Raw genomic sequence first — 19,556 nt, 5'->3', positions numbered from 1 at the left:
TGCATTTTCATGGTGCTGATTGTGTTGGGGAGTTCTCCTGGCCACCGTGAGATCCTTCTCCGGGTTTTCCCATGCCAACTCACCTTCCACACTCCCCCTGGAGTGAAAAGTTTGATGAGCTGTTCCCCACTGTCCCTCCGCCCCGGGGTGGGGGCGGACTTTCAATTGCTGGTTTACTTGTGAGTGTATAGGTATCTGTGCTGTGTGCTGGATGCCGTGCGTCTGTGCTAACATGCATATGTGCCTTTTCCAGGGGAGGGCGAGCACAGCTCTCCTCCAATTTAGAGAGGGGTCAGGCCTCACCGCACTTTTTAACACTGACCTTGATGATGTAATTCAATCCATCAGACTGGCGTGCGAAGCCTGTGGCTGGACCTGCCTTCTTCTCCACTGCGTTCCCCACTCCTTTCCTTCCAGTGTCATATGTGTTGGCAACACCAGTCACGTGCAGCTCAACACACACATACGTGAACACACACATGCACACGCGCACTGTGCTCTCCTGTGTCTCTGTTCAGGCTGCTTCCTCCACCCAGAATGGGCTTTATCTCATGACCCAGGGACTTTACTGTGCATTTTACTGCCTGTGCTGACCCCTCAGTTCAGATACAACACACGGTCTCGGTGCCTTCCTGGCTGTATGTGCTGCTGTGACTCACAAACACCTTTCCTCTCCCAGAGAATGTTGACAATCACCTTTTCTCTAATAACTAGCTTTCGCCTTTGACTAATTTATTTGATTTCAAATGCTGAACAAATACAGATTATTTCATATTGTCTTTGGAATAACAAGCTTTAAGAAGCAGTGAGCTCCCTCCCCCTTCCCCTCCTCTTCCTCTCCCCCTCCCCCCTCCTCCCTCTCCCCTTCCTTCCTCTCTCCTTCCTCCCTCCCTCTCTCCCTCCCTTTCTGGTCACTCACACCTCTTCTGCTGTGCACAGACTGAGGCAACAGGTAAGGTGAACGAAGTGCAGGGAGGGTAGGAGAAACATTCCACACGGATCTCTCTAGATGTGCGTTCCGCCACCCCATTGTGTCTTTTATGTAACTTTATACTTAAATTATCACTGAACACATGAATTTTACACCCAGCTGCACAGGAGCTGTTGGACTATAGTTAGTTATATCCCTTCAGGACGTGTTAAGTTTTGCATAAACGTATTTCTTCTGAGTTTTAATCCTCTTTTGCTTATGTAATATATAATGGATTCCAGAAGAACAGGTGAAAATGTGTAGACTGTTTGAGTTCAGTGTATTTTGCTCAATTTAGTTATAGGAACTTTACTGCAATTAGATAACCTGAAATAGTATGTACCATAATAAAGAGAATAAATACAATTTTAGAAGCAGAAATAGGACGATGTGATAATCTCGATAATAATACCACTTACTGAGCGCCCCTATGTGCTAGGTGTTGTTTGCTTTGCATACATTATCTCCCCGACATTTTCAGTAAGGAGTGGATGAGAAAACTCAGCCACGGAAGGTTAACAATTCCAAAGTGACCAGGCTGTCACAGACATTGAGACTGGAGCCGGTCTCCCAGTCTCCGAGCCTAAACCCCAAGTGTCTCTTCAGAAGGGCCTCACTATCCACTTACCAGGCATTAAAGTGGGCACCAAAAATTCAGAATAAATAGCATAAACAGTTTCGGTTTGGGGCATTGTATTGAAAACTAAAACGGAAGCCATGCAAATAAGTGGCTTTTCTCACGTATTTAGCAGAATTTAGGCTTTCTTTGCAATTCTGACAATACTTATTAAAAACAGGAAGGAATCAAGTGCTGTGGGGTGTCTTCTGGTATAATTTTTCTCAATAGAATTTTTTTTAGGTAGCGGGATCCCTCCTTTCCCATTAGGAAGCATAAAGAAGGTAATTTTTGCAATGTGTGGATCAGTTTCCCCAAAGGCCTCTCCTGACCTTTGAATAGGTCTCTTGTGAATTTGTGGTTTGACACCATTTAAGCTGCTTTTCTCTTTTTGCCAACTGAAGTGGGCCTTCACACGCTTGGGCCTCTGTGTGAGAGTCAAATAATTCTTCCACGTTACCTTCATTGACTCCATGGGATAATGGGTCCTGCAAGATTTAGAATTTTGTTTTGTAGTCATCTTGCATTGCATTCAGATGTTCAAAGTTCGATAACCAGGGAGGCACCGTGGTGACGGCCCCCATGATGAATGGAGGATTTCTCAGCAGACGCCCCGTCCCCTTGGGGCAGGAGATAAGTCCCTCCCTGTGGACTTTGAGTTTGGTCATGTGACTTGCCTTGGCCAATGGAGTGTGAGTGGACGTGATGTCATCAGAAATTTTACATGTGCCGTGTGCTGGGCTTGGCTCTTGCGGTCCTGCCATTGATTGCGAGAACACTGGTCTCGGGAGGATGAGATACTTGGGCTGACTTAAACTCAACCTGAAGCCTGTACCTAAGACCAGGCAGGGCCTCCCAGCCAAGCCAGCTTGGATCAGCTGAGCCCCAGACCACTTGCAGGGCTGGAGCAGGTGCAGGGCACCTGTGCCATGAGCCCTGAGCTTTGGAGGTGTTGTTACACAGCGTGATGAAGATGTGGCTTAGTAATGCATTGGCCAACAAAGATGCTGGCACCCTGGGCAGTGATGGAAGTAGTTTTACGCAGAGAGGAAGGTCTGGGTGTCAGAGTCGTCCTTTCATTGGTGAGTATCTTCATCTTACAACCATTTTTGTTGCCCTTGCACATTCATAACTGTGGGCACTGGGTCTCCCAGGATTTTGCAGAAATAGATCTCAGGGATCTGCCCCAACTAGGGCAAAGGTTTATCCCAAAATTCAACTTTCAATTGACTTAGATGCACAGTAAGCCCTGGGCTTGTTATCAGGCCCCTCCGTACACTTGGTGTGTCTTTGGCATGTCATGTCATCTCTTCCAGAACAGTCAGGGGAGAGGAGACCAAGCGCTCCTGTTCCTGGCGAAGTACGGCTTCTCCAGGGTCCTGAAGGTTTCCCCCCCTGACACAGGTGGTGTCACTGGCACTGGGATGCCAGATGGCTTTGAAATCTCAGCGTTTCTGAGCTACAAGGGAGGAATGTGCAGCTCCTAATCGCAATAAATTATTCAAATTTGCCAAAATGTCTCCAGAGCTGCCGGGTTCCTGTGATCTAACCCTTCCTCCCCTCCCCCCGCAAGGAAAAGCTGAGCCCTCCCGTGGCTGGGAAAGAGAGATGGAGCCAGAAGGAGGGGGGCATTGGGTGTAGATGGGAAACTGCTCAGAGTGCTGGGCTCCCAGTGGGAGGCTGACCGAACAGGCCCCAGGCAGACAGAGGAGTGTGGGGACATCATGTCCTGTCCCTGAAAGACAAGTGACCTTCACGGAGGCGCCCACAGAAGAGCCTGGGGCAGGACCACAGGCCTCTCTTGTCGTGGTGTCTCTCTCGTGTACAGTCAGTTGCAAAATGGAAACTCTCCGTGGTTCCAATAAGACGGTGACCCTGAAACAGGTCACGTGTGCAAATCAGCCGGGGGTGATGTAACCCGTTCCAGGCGATTCAACATGAACTGCCAGCCGTGGGTCTATTTAGGCCCAAATAAAAGAAGAATCAATGATTAATCAACCTTGTCTAAATTTAGGCAAAACCACGTCCCCTGTTCCCACAACACTGGCCCTGGGGGTCCCTTTCCACAACCCCCCATGAGGAAGCCACCAGCCTTACCTTCAGGATAAACTCTTGTTTTTAACATTGCTGTTTAATCTTCCGTATATGCTGTGCATTCCTGATGGATGGCCCGTGTCTCTGGAGGAGGCCTGCAGCGTGCATTTTTGGTGACATTCTTCTTTGGCTCCGTTTTATGATTCTGAGATTCACTCGTTTTGCTGCTGGTGGATGTGAATGGCTCATTTTCCTTGATATACACACATGTATTTTTATCATTGAGTACGTGTCCTTTCGTGTTATCTTGGGTAGCATTTAGAATTCCCTTTTGTTTCTAGTCACCTGGAAGTAAGTAATACTGATTTTAGGGGGTCATATGAACCTACACACTTTAGAACCAAACCCAGGCCATTTGAGTTGAAGGAGAAAAAGTCAAGAAAAGAAAACATGCAGATTTCTACTAAATTTGGAGACTGTGCTGTAGTTTGAACATACTATTAATGAGATAATATGTAATGTGACACTTCAAAGCAAGTGGAAAAATTAAAAACAATGAGCTATCTGTACTCAGTATTTTGTAGTGACCTGTATGGGAAGAGTATCTGGGGAGGAAGATATATATATATATATATATATATATATATATATATATTATATTATATATATAATATATATATAAAATATTATATATATATATATATATATATATAGCTGAGTCACTTTGCATGTACCTGAAGCTGACACAGCGTTGTAAATCAACTATACTGCAATTAAATAATTAATTAATTTTTAAAAAAACCTTCCCTGAAAGCCATCAGGGACTTTAGGTCTTTTGAGCATAAGTTGCCCATTCTTCTTATTTGACACCTTGCAATAAACACTATACTTTTCTTCAGCACAAGAAAATAGATAAAAAATAAAAACAATGAGCTCTCATATTTGAGTAAAGTTATATGAGTAAAGTTAACAGAAACTTAGAAAAATTGGGTTGGATCAAGTCGTGATGATTCCACTCCCTAGCCAGTGATTTGATTCAGTATTTCAGAGTCTTTGATGGAAAACGGAGAAGCCTCGGGTCAGGGGCAGTGAGTGTGCTCGGTCAAGCGCTGCTAACAGACAGTCCCTCGGCGATCCCCGATCCCTTATTCCCTTGGTCATGAACGTGGCTCCATGGCCATGGTGATGCTGCAGCAATTCCCACGTCCTCCTTGAAAATGTTCCTGTGTGTGTGCAATTGTAGGTGCCACGATGTCTCTTGAAAGATACCCAAGAAGGTGGTCCCACTGGTGCCTCTCGAGAAGGAAGTCGGGTGTCTGTGGACGGGGGGCGGGGAGAGTGACCGACTGCCCTGTGACCTTTTGTGGGTCTAGATGTTGACCCCTGTGTAAATATTACTAAAAAATTCAAGTAAAAAATCCTCAGCAAAAGATGATGAAGAATGTGTTTCCCACGGTTGAAAGGATGCCACAATGCAAGTTCTACTAGGAGCTCACCAGAAACTCCTCAGTAACAAAGATTTTGAGCACCAAGAGAAATTACAAAATAAAACAATTAAAAGTGGATCCACCGAATAAATTAATAGATAAGTAAATAATTAAACCAAAAAAAAAAAAACCCTTCAGCACATGAACCATGTTTCTGTTTCAGGCACTGATAGTGTGGGGCATTTTTATAATCAGAAAAATAATTCCACAGTGTCCTTGGTGGAAAAAAAGAATTTATACTAAATGACCACTACAGTAATTTTAATTTTGTAACGTGATATTGTATTTGTTTGGGAACCTGTGAGGCTGCCTAAACAGAGGGAGGCCCCAGGGAGGGGCTGGACAGCTGGCTGCAGGGAGACAGAAGAAGCAACAAGGGCCCTCCCCGCCCAGAGCAACACCCGCCCAGGACACCAGCTCTCAAGGGTCTGAAGGTCGAGCTGCAAATAAAAAAATGCTGAGAGAATGTTTCAATGGCTTCAGACAACTGTAATGTGTGATGATTTCCTCTGTTATTTAAGGCTGTGATTAAAACCTATAAATAACTTGAAGTGTGAGGTTAAAACAGATCCGCCTTGGTGCCCAATCGCAGCCCAGCGTTGAAGCTGGGGACACACTTCTGCGTCTAAGTGAGCAGTGGAGGCCAGGAACAGGGCAGAGGGTGGCCAAGGCGCCGGCCTGGTCTCCTCCGGCCGGTGGTCCGGCTCCTGCAGGTGTGACGCTGCGTAGATGAACATCTGGATGTTCATCTGAGGTGGGGCCTCGTCTTCCCAGCTCCCTTTCTCTCTTCTCTCTGGAGCCCAGAGCCTTTTGCATTGTTGGCCCCGTGACTCAGGGGGCGGCTGACAGGCCCTGTGTCCTGGCTCCCCCTTGCTGCCCACAGCCGGGGTCTCAGCTGAGAGAAGAAAAGACCCCTCTGCGATACGTTTTTGATACGGGGCAGACACACCCACACACCCACACACACTCTCTGGGAGGTGCTTTGTCTTCTGGAGAAGAAATCAAGAGCAGTTATGAGATTCTCCCAAAGTGATGCAGCCAGCCAGCCCAAGAGAGGTCCAGAACCGAGGTCTGGCCCTGGAGACGTGCACCGCACAGAGCCCCAAGACCTTCAGCATCCCCCAGATGGATTTTTAAATGTGTTTATTATGTATATACAATATGAATGTACATGTATATAATATATAGGTATTAGATATTTTAAAATAATATATAAGTGATATTTTAATATAAACATGTACAGTTGATCCTTGAACAGCACAGGTTTGAACTGCGAGGGTCCACTCATACGTAGATGTTTTCCAGTAAGTGTACAACCTCAGATATAGAGGGCCAAGTCTAAAGTTATACTCAAATTGTCAACCCATAACCCCAAGTTGTTCAAGGGTCAACATACTATATATTAAATGCATCTATAAGATACAAAACAGCAGCCGGAGGCTGACCCTTGGCGTGGACGGGCCACCGATCAGGTCTAATTCTTACTTTCTGGCTGGAGTTGCCTAAGAGGGGCCTAAATGGTAACAGGCTTATCAAAGCAGGCGAAAGTTTGAAGTGTGCCATTCTTCTGACTCATAGTAAGAACCTTGTATTGGGAGCTCTCTTTTAAATGCAGTTTGTTTTTTGGGGGTTTTTTTTGCTTGCGCCGTGTGGCATGTGGGATCTTAGTTTCCCCACCAGGGATCAAACACACCCCCCCTGCACTGGACTCGCGGAGTCTTAACCACTGGATGGCCATTGAAGTCCCTTGAATGCAATTTTTTTTTTTTTTTTTTTTTTGCGGTTCGCGAGCCTCTCACTGTTGTGGCCCCTCCCGCTGCGGAGCACAGGCTCCGGACGCGCAGGCTCAGCGGCCATGGCTCACGGGCCCAGCCGCTCCGCGGCATGTGGGATCTTCCCGGACCGGGGCACGAACCCGCGTCCCCTGCATCGGCAGGCGGACTCTCAACCACTGCGCCACCAGGGAAGCCCCCTTGAATGCAATTTTTAATAAGAGGCAGTGAGTCCAGTGAAAACTCTCCAGGTTTCCTAGGAGAGGCGGTGGGGCAGGCAGTCGTGGCCAAGACAAGGCTGGCTCAGAGCTCGGCTGTCTGGGCTGTGGTGAGGACAACCCATGACTTAACTTTAGGTGGAACCTCACACCAGGAGCCAGAACTGGTGGGACTGCAAAGGGCACTGAGATTTTCAATATTGGTTATAAACGTGAGTGGAAATTAAAGACCCACTTTGTAACTTGGAAGGCTTCTCCATTAAATGCTCCCTGGGTGGTCTGAGATGTGCTGTGTTCATTTTGACCCCTTTCCTCCTCTGCGTGGAGACGGTTAAGTTTCGTGAGGAGGACAAAGCATCTTCACCTCTGGACTGCAGACACAGGTGTACTGACAGGGAAGGCCGCAGGTACAGTGATGAAGCCTCATCACCAGACATCGCAAACCAGCCACCATCTAGCACTGCGGCTTCGTTCTTTACAGTGTAGTTCACAGCAGGCTTCAGCCCAGCTGTCCTTGGTCAGTGAGTTTAATTTGGTGCTTTACGTAGAGACTGAGGCCGTCTCCGGACGTCCACTGCCCATATGGTTATTCCAACGTGGCGGCTCTGAGCAGCATCTTGCTGGAAAATGAAGATGGAAGAGAGCATGCAGGAATCCAGGTGGGGAAAAACCACCTCTGATTCCTACATTCTGGTGCTGAATTCACCAAAAAAAGATGATGGGGTGGCAGAGAAGAAGCTGGGAGGAAGTTCAACACCGTGTTGATGGGAGCCGTCTTGGTTGACGGGTTGGGTCTGGGGAGGAGAAACTTTTGCTCCGTGGTTGTCAAGAGCACACGATGTGGGGTCAGAACAACCAGAGTACAAATCCTGGTTCTGACATACAAACTGAAGTATAGTTGATTACAATTTGCAATCCTGATTTTGCTCTGACCCTTAATTTTCTCAGCTAAAGTGGAAGTAGGAATAGTGCCTTGCCTGTAAGTTTATGTGAGGATTAAATGGTTGCTAGCATGTAATAAACACTCAGTGAATGCTAGGACGTGAGGTCCTTCTCTGTTTTTAAACAGATATATGCATGTGTCTAGAAAAAGCTTTTAAAAAAATCAGCATCATTTTAGGGTGGGATCCTTGTGCCTTTCTCTTAAAGGCAGTGTGACCTAATGCAGCATTTCTGACCATAGACCAAAGCAGCATGCCACGGTTCCAGAGCCTGCCATATACTCTTCTATTCAAAATAGTGATAAAGAGAAAGACTAAAATAAGTCAGAGAAAGCTGAGCAAATACCCATTTTTTCTAACGTGGACACATTTTGAGGGCAGCACATACCCAGATGGGCTTCCCTGTCACTCTGTTCTCTGCAGACGTCCAGCTTGGGGGTGTGCACGTGCTCAGGCTGAGGGGCCACCCTTCACTCTGGACACTGTGCTGGGATGTCGCTCAGTGCATCCCCTGGAGGTGTGCAAATCCACATAAGAGAGTGGATGGCGATGAGGGATGTTTCCTGGTTTGCTGGTCTGGTTCCCCTCAGTGAGTGGGTATCCCTCCTTATTCAAACATTGAAGCTTCTTTGTAGACTTGTATTATATGCCTTGCTTTTTAGAGTCTGACTTGTGTAAGAGGTGGGTGGCATGTATACAGTAAAGTTTACTTTGCTGTATTTCCTATACTCTGTGAGATCCTTAGGACAGGGACTATGGGTTATTTATTTCTGTTTCTCCAGCGCCTGGCAAAATGATGCACACATACAGGAAGCACTTAGTGCTAAATAAATGAATGAACAAGAGGGGTAAGTGTGCATAAGGAAACTGAATGACCGAATGGAAAACAAACCAAGGTAGTGGTACTGGTGGTGCCGATAACAATGATAATGATGATGGTGCTGGTAAATATGATAATGATGATAATGACGATGGTGGTGATGGTGATGATGGTGATGATGGTGATGGTGATGATGGTGGTGATGATGGTGATGGTGGTGATGGTGGTGATGGTGGTGGTGATGATGGTGATGGTGGTGATGATGGTGATGGTGGTGATGGGATGGTGATGGTGGTGATGGTGATGGTGGTGATGGTGGTGATGGTGATGGTGGTGATGGTGGTGATGATGGTGATGGTGGTGATGATGGTGATGGTGATGGTGATGGCGATGATGGTGATGATGGTGATGGTGATGATGGTGATGGTGGTGATGGTGATGATGGTGATGGTGATGATGGTGATGATGGTGGTGATGGTGGTGATGGTGATGATGGTGATGGTGATGATGGTGATGATGGTGGTGATGGTGGTGATGGTGATGGTGGGGATGATGGTGGTGATGGTGATGATGGTGATGGTGGTGATGGTGGTGGGGTTGGTGATGGTGGTGATGGTGGGGATGGTGGTGGGGTTGGTGATGGTGGTGATGGTGGGGATGGTGGTGGGGTTGGTGATGGTGGTGATGGTGGTGATGGTGGTGATGGTGATGATGGTGATGGTGGTGATGGTGATGGTGGTGATGGTGGTGATGATGGTGATGGTGGTGATGGTGGTGATGGTGATGGTGGATGGTGATGATGGTGATGATGGTGGTGATGATCGTGATGGTGGTGGGGTTGGTGATGGTGGGGATGATGGTGGTGATGGTGATGGTGATGATGGTGATGATGGTGATGGTGATGATGGTGGATGGTGGTGATGGTGGTGGGATGATGGTGATGGTGATGGTGGTGATGATGGTGATGATGGTGATGATGGTGATGATGGTGATGGTGGTGATGGTGATGATGGTGGTGATGGTGATGGTGATGATGGTGATGGTGATGATGGTGATGATGGTGATGATGGTGATGGTGGTGATGGCGATGATGGTGGGGTTGGTGATGGTGGTGATGGTGGTGATGGTGAGATGGTGGTGATGGTGATGGTGATGATGGTGATGGTGATGGTGGTGGGGTTGGTGATGGTGGTGATGGTGGATGGCGATGGTGGTGATGATGGTGATGATGGTGATGGTGGTGATGGTGGTGATGGTGATGGTGGTGATGGTGGTGATGGTGATGGTGGTGATGGTGGTGATGGTGATGGTGGTGATGGTGGTGATGATGGTGATGGTGGTGATGATGGTGATGGTGATGGTGATGGCGATGATGGTGATGATGGTGATGATGGTGATGGTGATGATGGTGATGGTGGTGATGGTGATGATGGTGATGGTGATGATGGTGATGATGGTGGTGATGGTGATGGTGGGGATGCTGGTGGTGATGGTGATGATGGTGGTGATGGTGGTGATGGTGGTGGGGTTGGTGATGGTGGTGATGGTGGGGATGGTGGTGGGGTTGGTGATGGTGGTGATGGTGGGGATGATCGTGATGATGGTGGTGATGGTGGTGATGATGGTGATGATGGTGATGATGATGGTGATGATGGTGATGGTGGTGATGATGGTGATGGTGGTGGTGATGATCGTGATGGTGGTGGGGTTGGTGATGGTGGTGATGATGGGGGATGTAACGTGGTGGTGGTGTATGTGTAAGTGCGTGGTTTCTCTGTGTAGAGAAATGAAGGTGGAGGCATGGTGTGTGTATGTGTGTCCACGTGTCCACATGTATGTTTCCTCTGTGTGGGGAGGTGATGAAGGTGATGTGTGTGTGTGTGTGCACGTGTGTGTGCGTGCACACCTGCATGGTCCCCTGGGAGCCACCATCGGGTGGCAGGTGCCATGTAGTTTTTAGCTGCACGCGGCACACCTACCCCACACAGGAAGGACTTCTAGTTTTAGACTCCCAGGTTCTTTCTTATTGAGCTTTGGAGCCACAGAAAGGGGATATTTTTACTCCAATTTCTGTTACTGTTTGGTTTTGCAAATCGATGAGCTGTCCTCACTCTGGCTAGCTCAGTTGAGCAAATGGGCTGGCAGTGAGGCTGTATTGCAGGGACATGGGGAAGAATAACCAATGGGCAATGATTGCCTATAACGATCCTCTTTGAAAGCACTCGGATGATTAAATGCTGAAGGAGGAATGGACAATCGTTGGAGTTTCCATTAGCCACTCACTTCGTATTACCTGAAGAAGGAGCAATTGAATTTGCTCCCCTCCCAGGACCCGACCCCAGGACTCACCAGAGCTCTCCAGAGGACTGAGTTCCATCGTCAAGTGGGCACTTGGCATCCGTGCTTGTATGGCTGCACGTGTCGAGTCGGTTGGCTGATTCTTTGAAATTATGGATTAACCCTTTAAGAGATTTTGATTCTTAAGGAAAATGCCAAAGAACTTCAGCAACAGTAGTTCTGAGGAGTATTTGTCGATCTAAAGAGCCTCCGTCCGTGATTAACTTGTTCTGATTCGATGACCATTTATGGAGGTCCCAGCAGCCGGGCAGGTAAACCCTGGTTTGAGGTCTTGTCCTAGGTCAGAGGCTGCAGCATCAGAACCCTGGGGCCTCCTGTCCCGGCCACAGTGGATTCCAGCAGGGACAAGGTCACAGCTAAAGCCTGAGGCTGCCGACCCACCACAGGACCAGGGCCAGGGTAGGCGGGGGGTGGGGGGGAACTGCTGCCGCCTCTGTCCTGTGTCACCTGGAGCCTCAGGGAAACACCAGTTCCCTGCTACATCCTTGCCCCACTTTTCAGGAGAGTTTTGATGAGATGTCAATGACATTAGGAGATTCAAGGCCCGGTGCTAAGCAGAGGGGACACCAGCACTGAACATGCCCTGGGAATCTGGACACTCACAGACCCCTGGGCCCTCCCCTGGGGGTCTTTGCATGAGGACCGCAGTGCTTCCAGAAGGAACTCGTCCCAAGGCGGGAGGGTGTCACAGGACACTTGCTGGGCACAAGTTGGTGTTCAGAAGTCATTGTAGATTTAAAACTTTACTTGCATTTACGGCTTCCCTGGTGGCGCAGTGGTTGAGAGTCCACCTGCCGATGCAGGGGACACGGGTTCGTGCCCCGATCCGGGAAGATCCCACATGCCGTGGAGCGGCTGGGCCCGTGAGCCATGGCCGCTGGGCCTGTGCGTCCGGAGCCTGTGCTCTGCAATGGGAGAGGCCACAACAGTGAGAGGCCCGCGTACAGCAAAAAAAAAAAACAAAAAAAAAACTTTACTTGCATTTAGCACAGGCTTTGATTTTTATCTACTTCTGACACTGGCTTTTTGACAGTACGTAATACATTTTCTGTTCTAAGATACACATCGGCAGAAGTTGACGGCTGAGGCATTAGTTCTTCAGACCATTTATCTGAGATCAAATTTCATAGAGTGACGTGACTCATAAATGCTGCTCGGGGTCCTGTCCCCTCTCCCATCATGACTCGGGGTGTCCTGGGGTCTGGAGAAAGGAACCCCAAGTGATACGCAGGAAAACTCCTTTGAAAGCACCTGTGAGTAACGCCCTCCAGCCCCCAGGAAGCAGAGGGGTTCGGGCTGTGGGTTCCGTCTGGTTCCGTTGTGGACTGAACCCGAGGTGGCAGTGCTGTCACTCTTCCTGTGGCCCTGCTGCTCCAGTCCCCACCTGTTGGCCAAGGCTGAGGAAACACAGAAATGACACCAAATACGAAATAAAAGACAACAAATCCGTTGCCTTCCTCGTGAAACCAAGACTCGTAACAGGGTTCGAGCTCCTTGGAGAAAACTATTCTTGAAAAAACAAACACAGATTAATGAAATCACCTTTTTTTCCTTTCAGACAAATGATCTGAAGCACTAATGTCTCGCTCCCCAAATTCTGTCAACATGTGTCTTGGAAGGGAGGGTATATTGAAAATTATACACTGTCAAAACCTGGTGTTGGAAGTAGATAAAATCACAGTCTATGCTAAATGCAAATAAAGTCTTACATTGACAAATAAGCTTTAAAACTTATTTCATATACTAAAAACCAGCCATGAAATCTTTCAAGCTCTAAGCCTATGCACTTTAGTTTAAAAAAAAATCTTTTAGAGTTTTTTTTTTTTAAGTTCTTTTCTACACCATGAAAATTCCTGAACAGTAAAGCATGTTTCTCAGGTCACACGTGGACGCCCACCGTCAGGTCAGCAGTGCCTTTACTTGTTTTAGTAAGGCAGGGCCTCCTGAGTCAATACTTCTGGGTCCATATCGACCTCGCCTCCCGCTGTCTCCTCGTCTCCATGTCCTGCCGATGCCCAGTCTTGTGGGGAGTGTCCAAGCACACACCCCATCAACAGAAACCTTTGAGCAGGCAGCTCCCAATTTATCTATGAATTATGGAGCATACTGTTGTACTAACAAATCACATGTGTTAGAGATCACACTCCCAGATAGAAATCATAAAGGAGGGGATTTGGAAATGTAACTGTGTCTTCTTTCTTTTCACCGCCTAGAGGGTCATCTTGCCCAGCCTCAGGCTGGACACCCCTGAGTGGGACATCTGCAGAGAACAGAGTGACAGGGAGGGTTCCCCGGTGTGTGCTGCCCTCGAAATGTGTCCACTTTAGAAAAATGTGTATTTGCTCAGCTTTCTCTGATGATTTATTTGTCTTTCTCTTGATCACTATTTTGAATAGAAGAATATATTCAGCCATCCCTCTGGGACATCTTTTTATAATTCTTCCATGAGATTATGGAGTTTTCTTCCAATTTCCTCCTTGACCTTTACGTTCTATTGCTCTAGAAAAGGACTGAGTGACTCAAAGTACATCGAGTCCATGGATCCCCTTGCTTGTTTGAACATTAACTTGGGAAAATGTGTCTTTAATTCTCTACTCTTTTTATTGACAGCTTGTATTATTATTAATACTTTTGGCTCTCGATGTCTTTGTGAATTAGTTTCTCTCGTATATCTTGCTTTTAAGAAAAAAATACCAATGCTGTTCTGGACACAGACTTTATGTGAAAGGGCAATGCGACAGTACTGCATCCAGCCGGCTAAGACCTCAACACACTCACAGGAAAACCCTTGAAATTAATGTGAATATTTCATCCCCCACCAAGAGACAAACCCCTTTATTGTCAACCGAAGCAATATATATATATTTTTTTTTTTACGCTGTGAGCTTTTTTGCTATCATTTCTAAAGAGTAACATGCAAATGAAAACTGCCAGTAATGGAAAGCATGAATATTTATTGATGTCTCATCACGCGCTCGGCATCGCAGTCAAGCAGACAACAGGCTTCATCGGGCCCATTAATTCTGCGGCTGGCGGCAGCGGGGAGCTGCCCCTCTGTGAATGGGTGAGCGACGGGGAGGGTCTCTCTAGCGTACAAAGCAAAGCGAAAGTTTACCCCCCGTGCTCTTTGTTCCTCCAAGCCGCAGCTCGTGCCCCCCCAGGGGTCGGTCCCCACGCAGCCCCTCACCCTGCACCCGCCCTCTCTCCTCCGTTAGCATCCTTCTTTCTCCCCACTTCCCCTAAGGCTTGTGGGGAACCAGAGCCTCCCGTCACCAGTGGCGCTGAGAGCTTCAAACGTTGTTCTTTAGAAAACAAGCAAGAGGAAGACACAGAACTGGGGACTTTGGACACCAGGGCGGCCCCTCCGGTGGGTGGTTCAATGACAAATTAACACATTCGCAGCAGAAGGTGGAGAGCCCTCTGAGCACAGGGCTGGGGGCACTTTGGAGCATCAGCGGGCACTTTCCTGGGGGAGGGGCTCCGCGCCCTCCAGGGACTTCAGTTTAGCGGGTGTGCGACAGTAAACAGGACACAAGCCCGTGAGTTCAAGGGGACCCAGGCATGAAGGAGGGAAAGCGTGATACCTAGGCTATCAGGTCTGTCTGTTTTTAAAAATATCTCAGACTTGAAGTTGGGAATTGCTAAGGGGTGAATTGTGCCGTCCCACCCCCGCCCCCAAAGATAGGTTTAAGTTCTAAGCCTGTGCCTGTGAAGTGACCTTACTTGGAAATAGGGTCTTTGTAGACATAAATTAAGATGAGGCCGTGGGCTTCCCTGGTGGCGCAGTGGTTGAGAGTCCGCCTGCCGATGCGGGGCACGCGGGTTCGTGCCCCGGTCCGGGAAGATCTCACATGCCGCGGAGCGGCTGGGCCCGTGAGCCATGGCCGCTGAGCCTGCGCGTCCGGAGCCTGTGCTCCGCAACGGGAGAGGCCACAACAGTGAGAGGCCCGCGTACCGCAAAAAAAAAAAAAAGATGAGGCCGTTAGGGTGGGCCCTGATCCACAGTGACGCGTGTCCTACGAGAAGGGGGCGCTGCCACGTGGGGACAGAGCCCCAGGAAAGCACCATGAGGCGCCAGTGGCAGAGGGACGAGGCGGCTGCACGTGAGCAATGCCACGATTGCCCCCTGGCAACGCCGGGAGGCGGGAGAGAGGCGGGGACACCCTCCCCCGACCCTCCCAGAGGGCACGGCCCTGCCGACCCCTCGACCGCAGACCTCTGGCCTCCAGACTGTGAGAGAATAAACTTGCGGTGCTTTAAGTCGCCCGGTTCGTGCCTCCCTGTTACGGCGGCCCTAGGACAGCGATCCAGCACGTGATCCTACAAGTGAAATCCTCCAGAGATGAACCTAAAGCGGTGGATGGCTGCGATGGGGCGTCTCCACTCTAGACTGTGTCCCATCGTCGGCTGTGACAATAGTTAAGGGAGCAAAGAAAGAGCCTAACATGGCCCCATGTGGGTCACATTAAACAGAATTAAAGTCTGCCTTATTTGGAGAGTCCGGCTGATCCTGAGTGCAAATCACAGGCCTGCAGAGTGAACCTCTGTTCTCAGCAGAGCCTTGTCAACACACCAGCCACAGGGCGCTGGGCAACTCCCCACGGAACATTCCAAGGCGTGGTCGTCCCCGTACCTCGCCGGAAGCATGCACCGAGCTCCCTGCACCGAGGAAGGCCAGTGGACTTGGGCACTGATTTACCCTCTTTGTGAGTTTTTGGCCGAGCGAGGCGTGGTGGTTTTACTCCTTCTCGAAAGCTCAGTCCCCTCCCGCCTCAGAATCAGGCCACCAGCCTCCTTTCAAGCCTGATGACTCTTCGGGGAGAGGCAGCGGGTCACGGCATTCTCACTGCCTCAGCCCTGACCTTCCTCAGTCACAGCCCCGGCAGGTCCCACCCTTCAATGCAAACTTGCAGGTTCTGACGCCAAGTGTCCTGTTCGTGACCCTGCGGGGCGAGGTCTTGGATAATAAGTCTGCACACACCACCCCGAGGCGGGCGCGTCCCCCAGTGTGTCCAGCGGACGCGGGTGTCAGCTGAACTGGGCTGGGGCAGGGCCGTCGGGGATGAATGTGGGCTCCGTGCCTGCCCTCTGGGCTTCGGGGCCAGTGGGAACACGATCCCTTTGTTCCATTGGGGACACCAGCTGCTGACGGCCAGGCGCACGGGGCCAGAAATGGTCCCTCTTCTGAGACCAGGTTTCCCTTGGCCTTTACCCACCCCTGTTCTGTAACCAAACACCACAGCAGAAAAGGTTAGCCTTTCTGTTTGTTTTTCACCTAAAATGCACTGGGAACCATTGTCAATGCTGGAACTTGAAAAGAAAAAACATATTTGCTTTTAAATAGCACTGTCACCCTGGGAAATTCCTTCAGCTCTGACAAGGTGAACTCCCTCTCTTCTAAAGTACGAGACATTTTACTGAGTGCTTACTGCATGGCCGCACTGGGGGAAGCAGTTTTCTCACATTTTCTGATTTATATTCACAAAAGTTCTATCAGCTTTTCACTCCTACCATTTAACAGGTGAAAAGACAGACTCAGAAAGGTGATATGCAATGCAGGGCTGCGGGCCTGATGGGGGAGAGAGGGAAGGAGGGGAGGGAGAGGAGGGGAGGGGAGGGGGGAAGAGGGCGCGGGCTGTTTGGGCCGCGGGAAGTGATGGTGGGAAGGGGCTTGAGGGTAGGCATGGTCATCTCACGTCTCACGTCCCCGGCACATCCCCACCGCCCTCTCCGTGGAGGGATTTCTCACTCTCGGGCAAGGTTTTCGTGGCTGCAGGTGCTCTAGACCAGGGGTGCCCACCCCCTGGGCCACGGGCCAGCGCCGGTCCACGACCTGTTAGGAACCGGGCCGCACGGCAGGAGGTGAGTGGCAGGAGAGCGAAGCTTCACCTGGTTCCCCACCGCTCTCCTCACAGCCTGTACCATCCTCCCCCAGCCCCTACCCCGGTCCGTAGAAAAATTGTCTTCCACGAAACCGGTCCCAGGTGCCAAAAAGGTTGGGGACCGCTGGTGTAGACGCTAGAGCCTGCCCTGGAACGTCTGTGGTGGCCTGTCCTGCAGTACGTGGGTCAGACTGAAGGGGGCCGTGCTGACTCCTGACATGCAGGCACCAGGGCTGCCTGAGAAAACAGGTTTACCTGCTCCAAACGCTCTCTATTTCGGGAGACCTCTCATTCCTCAGGAATGTCGGGGCCTGTCACCTGTCAGCACGAGATACTGCATAGCAGGTGCAGAGTCCCGGCTCCCGCAGGCCTGCTGGGCGGGGCCAGTTCAAGGCCTGCGACTCGGGGACCTGGGGGAGACGGAGGAGGGTAGGGTGACGCCGAGGGTGGGAGGGAAGACCCCTTGACGGTCCCCAGACACCTTCCCCTGGCAGTGACTTACTCTATCCGCCCGGCTGGCCCGTGTCTCTGGAGGCCCAGCAGCCTCCTGGCCTCCCTCCAAGTCAGGCACACACACGGCCTGGCCAGTGCCACCCTCAGTTCCACACTCCCTCCCTGCGTCCAGGGCCCCCGAGCCACCTCTTCCCCAGGGAGCCACGGTCCTGCGGCTGAGGCTCCTTGTCGGGCTGCGTGATGAGAAACCCACCCTCCAGAGTTCCTGCCCTGGCACTTCACAGCCTGACCACCCTGCTCACACCGAACTGGGATACTCAGGCCCCGAGATTAGGGGTCCTGCTCCCCGCTCCCAGGAAGCCCTTTGAAATGACTGCTTAGAGCTGAGCCCTCAAAACTGGGTGACCTCCACCCTGATCACCGCACAGGTGAGAGGTACTTGCCACCCTGCCGTCTCCCCTGCTGACTGCGGACCCGGCCTAGGGGCTGCTCCCCAGCCCATTGCCCTTCCCCCACCCTGCCCGGGATCTGGGATCTGTAAGGAACACATCTGTGACTCTGCTTCCCTTGGGTGACAGTACTGAAACTGCTCCTTCAATCAGAATGACCCTCGGGTTTTCTTTTGCCCAAAGTGGGAGCTCGGATGCTCAGGGAGCTACGGGGTGGGGCGAGCCGGGTGGTGCCTCGCTCCCTGGTTCACAGGTCGTGATCTGCACGGTTTTCAGTTCAGTCCAACAGCTCCGGGCCCCAGCACAGGCTGCCTCATCTCTCCTGCTATCCTCAGATTCGACAACTCCCATCACCGGTCAGCCCTTCTCCCTTCCTGTGCTCCACAGAGACGTGGTGGTGGTGGGGGTGTGTTTGACTCGAGTTTTCAATATTAGAGGAAATAAGCAAATGCCATCTTCTCCCAGTTTCTCTGGGACGCCTTCGGAGGGCCAAGCGTGAGTCCCCGCTGACACCTGGTCTCAGCCTCCAGACACGGGAGAACATGTTTCTACTGCTTGAAGCCCCCAGCCCGTGGGAAATTGTTTCAGCAGCCCTGGGAAATGAATACACTAGGTAAAGTGTGAAGAAAAGCAGATTTAGAAACCTTGTCACCTGAATTGATGTTTATGACCTATTCTAAATAAGAGTGCACTGACGCCCAAACTCGTTTTTAAGACAGTCCCTCGGCCTCTTCTGGCCAAAGGGCCCGCCGGCCCCCAGGCTCCCAGAGGAAACTGCTGGGCGTTTGTGAACACCTGCATGGATGGTGTGAAGGAGGGAGCGCAGCTGCAGCCCGGCCTGGTGACCACGAAGGATGGTAGTGATTTGTCTCCCGAGCTCACACGTTGAACCTGGTAGAAATACCTCCTCCATGCTGGTGGGCCCTCGGCTGCAAGTTTGTGGTTTCAACTGTGGCTGCTCGAGTCCTAGAGAGCCTGCCTCACCAGGTGGGGTCAGGGCTTGGCCGTCTGGTTGCAGAAAAGCTCTCCAGGCCGTTCTGATGCCCCCAGAGGTCAGAACACGATGCGGAGTCTCAAGCCCTGCAGAGCTGAGGGACCCCCGATGCCAGCTGGCGCGGGCCGGCCGCCAGAATCAGAGCTTTACCCACCTCCAACTGCAGCTGCTGTTTGCAGGACATCGTGACGTGGAAGGACGCTTTCTAAGTGATGGAGAGCAAGGAAACAACCCAAACAATGTGTTAGGAGAAAGGCTTGGTTCCCTTCTTCCCCTCTCCGTAGGAGATATTTCAAAATGCTAGTCACCATCACGGACTTAATTAGCAAAAGCGTTCTGTTTTCTCTTTTTTTGTTATGCTTATTGCTTTTGTCAGCTTTTGAATAATTATAATTTGCTCTGATTTCTTCTCTGTTCCAAATAATTTTTCTCTTTCCTTCCACGCCCATATTCTGCATTCTTTTTCTGAAGAAGAGCCCCCTGATTGTGTCAGTTCCAGACCCTCCAGTCCTGGAACTGCCCCTCCTTGTGGAAAGCACAGGACCAGGAGGGGTGAGGGGTG

The 19,556-nt window shown here is 50.3% G+C and overlaps 1 protein-coding gene across 1 annotated transcript in view; it reads right to left on the bottom strand.

The window, feature by feature from the left end:
• LOC149747928 (uncharacterized) overlaps positions 1-16,483 on the bottom strand; it is a 28,418-nt gene extending 11,935 nt beyond the window's left edge. Inside the window, exons 1-2 of the mRNA XM_089921686.1 lie at positions 14,940-16,483; positions 10,065-14,302 (exon numbers count right to left, since the gene is read on the bottom strand). Coding sequence (XP_089777812.1) covers positions 10,065-10,790 — 726 coding nt within the window. The 5' untranslated portion in view covers positions 10,791-14,302; positions 14,940-16,483. The remainder of the gene's footprint in view (positions 1-10,064; positions 14,303-14,939) is intronic.
• Between the last annotated feature and the right edge of the window lie 3,073 nt (positions 16,484-19,556).

Source organism: Delphinapterus leucas, chromosome 12 (genome assembly GCF_059928025.1).
Source record: "Delphinapterus leucas isolate spDelLeu-1000000601 "Yukka" chromosome 12, BTC_Dleu_Yukka2, whole genome shotgun sequence".
NCBI lineage: Eukaryota > Metazoa > Chordata > Mammalia > Artiodactyla > Monodontidae > Delphinapterus > Delphinapterus leucas.
Note: the sequence above shows the minus strand (reverse complement) of the source record. Positions and strands in the feature narration are given on the sequence as shown.